This window comes from Penaeus vannamei, chromosome 24 (genome assembly GCF_042767895.1).
Source record: "Penaeus vannamei isolate JL-2024 chromosome 24, ASM4276789v1, whole genome shotgun sequence".
NCBI lineage: Eukaryota > Metazoa > Arthropoda > Malacostraca > Decapoda > Penaeidae > Penaeus > Penaeus vannamei.
The window spans coordinates 4,595,469-4,600,145 of NC_091572.1; the positions used below are offsets into that span (position 1 = coordinate 4,595,469).

Consider the following 4,677-nt stretch of genomic DNA (forward strand, 5'->3'; position numbering starts at 1 on the left):
GGCTCTCAACTGGGGAGGAGCGGAATGCTCCTAATGCTAATTGGAGACCACAATGGTGAATTGTAACTAGATGATTAAGAAGTGTAGTAGAGGCAGATGAGTATATGTGGCATCCATAATCTAGAGTAGGAAGGATTAAGGTTGTTTGACAGTAGAGGAGAGTTTTACAGTCTGATCCCCATGATATGTAGGACAGAGTTTGTAGGATTCTATGACGACATTGAGCTTTTTTTTAATGGAAAAGATATGGTCTCTCCAGGATAGTTTAGTCACAAAATTACTCCAAGGAACTTTCCCGAAGGGCGGTATTGAAGTGGAGTGCAGTATAAGAAGAGAGGAGGTTGGGGTTTTGCACGTTTACATGAAAATAGGATAGAAAATGATTTAGTGATGGAGGAACGAAAGCTATGATTAGTGTCCCATGAAGATGCTGATGATATTGCTGACTAGAAGAGTTGCTGGAGATTGTGTATGGATGGACTGGAGGCATAGATGATTAAGTCATCAACATATAGTGATGATCTGGTCCCTGGTGGTAAACCATAGAATAATTCATCAGGTTCTCATATATTACATTTTCCAACAAGAAACTTGCATCATAAGGCTGAAAATAATAAAACTAACATCTGGTGCCTTTTCCAATATATTTGGATACAAAATGCCAAAATAAATACAGAAGCATCTGCAATTGACTACAGTTCAACACATAGTTCTTAACAATTGTTGATAAGACATTTCGGTCTGTATATAAACTCACTGCTGTTAAAAACTCAGTATTCCTAAATTGGGACAGCGAAGAGGGCACCCTCCCTCACTACTTGCGCAACTAAGAGGGTCCATACCGAGAAAGAGCCCTTCTCATTCTCCGTGATCGAGTGAACCCAACAGCTGAATGGGTATTACCTTATCTTTGCCCCAAAATGGTTACTCATTCCATGAAAGAAAAAAATATATCTATATATGAACAAAATAATATCTTACAAAAAAATTGTGCAAGCAACAAAATGTAATAATCAATAAAATGAATAATAATAATCATAAAATAATAATAGTATGATAACAGCAACAAAACAATTACCATCTCACACAAAAATTTAACTTACACAATCACCCCCCCACCCTGACCCCCCTTCCAACTGTCCGAAATCAAAGGAACTCTATCCATAAAACAAAGAGTTTTTACCGACATCCTTCCTTTAAAAATATTCACCTTACAAAATGTTTTTGTCACTGCTAACAACAGGGACAGACAAACTTCCCACTTTAAACGCATGACAAGTTTGTATGGTTATTATTTACATATTTACCATGATTATCAATATAAAAAATAATAACTATGCCATATATGTTTTTTTTTATTTATTTTATCTTATTTTATTTGTATTTTATTTGGTTTTATTTTTTCTTCGTAATTTCGGGGCCTTAACAATGGAATGGAGATAAAACGCACGAAATCTTCTCATGTTTACCTTCTTATCACTTGTTCTATATCACTTTAACTGTTCATATGCAGTTTCATTTTCTTATCTTCCTTTCAAGTTATTTCTCGATGCAGAGCTGAACATTTGTGGCAAATTTGTGATATGATATTGGAAATGATGATAAACAATGAACACGTACAAAACTACACAAATCACGATTCCTTGAGTACGTAACATAATCTGTAAGAGGCACAAGGGGCTGTTGAGAGAACATCCTATTAATAATAATCACAATGTATAGCTGAAAAAATGAATGGTAATGCATCTGAATATATTGTAATGAAAATTCACAGGAACAAAAACCAGTGACAGTATATGCCAATAATAATGACAACTTTAGCACTGCGACAGAAAAAATAATAACACAAGAATAATGAACTAATATTACTACTAATAATAATAACAATAGTGATTAAGGTCATTAATCAATAGTAATAATAATAATATAAAAAATGATAATATGAATTCCTTATACATAATAATGAAGACAATACTGACACTAATGATGACTAATAATAATAATAATAATAATAATAATAATAATAATAATAATAATAATAATAAACAATAAAATTAATAAACGTGACAATAACAACAATCATAATGGTACTAACATAAACAAGAAACAACTACCAATAATAATAAACACGAATCATCATAAGCGTTCATTGTCAAAAAGTATTTATTTTGTACTTTCTTTTCATCTACATTGCCCAATAACCTACAGACATCCAGAGGGTTAACTTACTTCTAAATACATTTGATACTGACTAAGGCATGCTGCAATATTCACGCCGACTTAAACAAGGGCCGCCCATGGTGATTCCAATGTGTCTTTTGACTGTTAACCGAACAATTCTTCCCTTATTCAGGCGCATGAATGAACTGTTTCTATTCTGGTTTTATTTTCGCAGCCTACTCAATTTAAATAGAAAAAAAACAAAAAAAAATCTAAGTTGGATTAACTGGGAAAAAAAAAATAATGATGAAACCTCAAATAACAATATGCTTATACATCACACTAAGTGTTTCTGCATCAACACTTGTGAGAACCTGTTATCAATCACGACATCAGTTCTTTTCTAGACTATGTAAAATAATCATATTTCAGAAATTTCCTTTTGAAAAAACAATCCATCAAATGCTACATACATGTTAATAAATTTTTAACCCTCATTAATATGTCATAATCCTGTATACATCAGTGTATAAATATACATAAACCAAATACATACATTTTCCGAAGTTTTTCTTTTCTAATTTTTTTAAACCCCCTCTTTTTTCATTCACTCTGTCTTTTATTTTGTGATCAGTTAAAATGATTTCACTCAGTAATCAGTAAGGTTACACAACATAAAAAGATTTCCTTTTTTTCTGGTTTTGCTTTTTGTTATTTTTTTTACACTTTTTAGAAAACACAAAAGAAAATAATCTTTGAATGTACACTTTTATCTATTAAAATTGCTAATAAGCAAGGAATCTCCTGTCAATTTACAAAGAATATCATTTTGTGTCTTCATAAAGCCATAAAAGATATATGATATATTTGATTTTCAAGAGTAAACCTCATGGCATTCTTAAAAATCTCTGCCTCATCCGCATCACTTTCTTACCCCTTCATATTTAATGAGTATTAACTGCCTTCTCGCTACTATGTCAAACCTCTCAAGAAACTCATTAACTTAAGAACCTAACAGGGGGTAAAAAATCAAAATAAAAAACTTCCAAGGTACTTATTCCTATAAAATGGGGGTCAAACCCACTATATGTAAACGTTAGTGACATCTCCCAAGGGCTCCTCTGTAAAACACTGGAACTCTATAACTGTGGCAGCTGATCCACAGGTGTATAGAACTTAAAGTCTTCTGGGAAAAGCTCCTTTGCTCTTGGGTACATAAGCTTGTATGACTGTCTGATGGTGACATCTGCAACACCAGCAATGTCACCGATTTCCTTCTGAGTTCGCTTGTCCTCTGAAGCCTGGGGATATTAAAAAGAAAATGTATTAAATTTCATTGATATGACAACATATACTGCTAATCTACATATAAAGTTGATTAACCCCTAAAGGATAGTACAAGGCAATTGCCTTACTTGGGTATGTGATGCAAATGGCAAAAGGCTGCTAAAGTCACTTTACACATTATTTCTTTCTTCAAAGTAAATGGTGTGCCTTGAGTATTTGATCACAGTTCCCCAAGAATTGTCGTTTGTCTACACCACAAGCACAATAGCCCTACATACATCACAGAGAATACATGTCCATCAAGGGAGTGTCAAAAGCCAGGGAGAATAGAAAAATTAGGATTGATGAGGATATTGGCAGAATTCTATAAAAAAGATGATTGTTTGTTGGACTGACATTAGGTCAAAGATAATGATAGTGATAATGAATATTATACATTAGATGATGATGTTAGTGAAAAGGCCAAAAGTACATTTGAAGCAATGTGGTTAGTTGTTCGAGGATGAATAAACATTTGTCCCAACCACTTATGATAACAATACTTTAAAGGGACCAGCCTAAGGAAGGGGAAAATTGACTTGTAGGGTTTTTGATAAAGACCTGTTTAAAAAATAATCACAATAATGTTTTTTGCTGATTCTTGGAGGAAAAGATTATACATCTTCTGAATTACATTTCTTTTACTTACTCCCCTAGGAGCAGCAGCAACCATGCCAAAAACTTTTAAATCGAATACACTTAAAAAAAAGGTATAACCTGTTCTCTAGTACATGAAATTTTGAGAGAGTGAACCTTATGTCGGGAAAGTATCACATCACACTTTCCCATGCTTTTTTGTCTTGTCAGGAGAATATCAGGTGTTTTCTTCCAAAATGTTCACGGAACCCAATAACATCTAAATTACACACAACTTGATTATAAATATTATGCAGATGCTTCATGATTGAACATGGGAGAGCAAATAAACATGTATGGATAGTATCTTTTTTTCCTAAAAAAGTAAGCTATCAAATCAAAATAGTAATCAATACATAAATGATACGCAAAGGGAAAGGCAAATATTGACAACATGTGATTATTTCATATATTCATTTATATATTCTTATCTCATCTTATTATCATTCATATCCTCTCAGTGACAAGTACAGTTATAGCCTTCGTGTACGTGTCATAACTCAGCGAGCGGGTGGTTAGGCTGTACACAACACAAACGTTGCCAGAAAGACTAAG

General features: G+C 32.9%; 1 protein-coding gene across 2 annotated transcripts in view; it reads right to left on the bottom strand.

The window, feature by feature from the left end:
- Positions 1-627: 627 nt before the first annotated feature.
- Positions 628-4,677, bottom strand: part of TfIIB (transcription factor IIB) — a 17,404-nt gene continuing 13,354 nt past the window's right edge. For both annotated transcript variants that reach the window (XM_027351151.2, XM_027351152.2), the window contains exon 7: positions 628-3,461. In XM_027351151.2, coding sequence (XP_027206952.1) covers positions 3,300-3,461 — 162 coding nt within the window. In that variant the 3' untranslated portion in view covers positions 628-3,299. The remainder of the gene's footprint in view (positions 3,462-4,677) is intronic.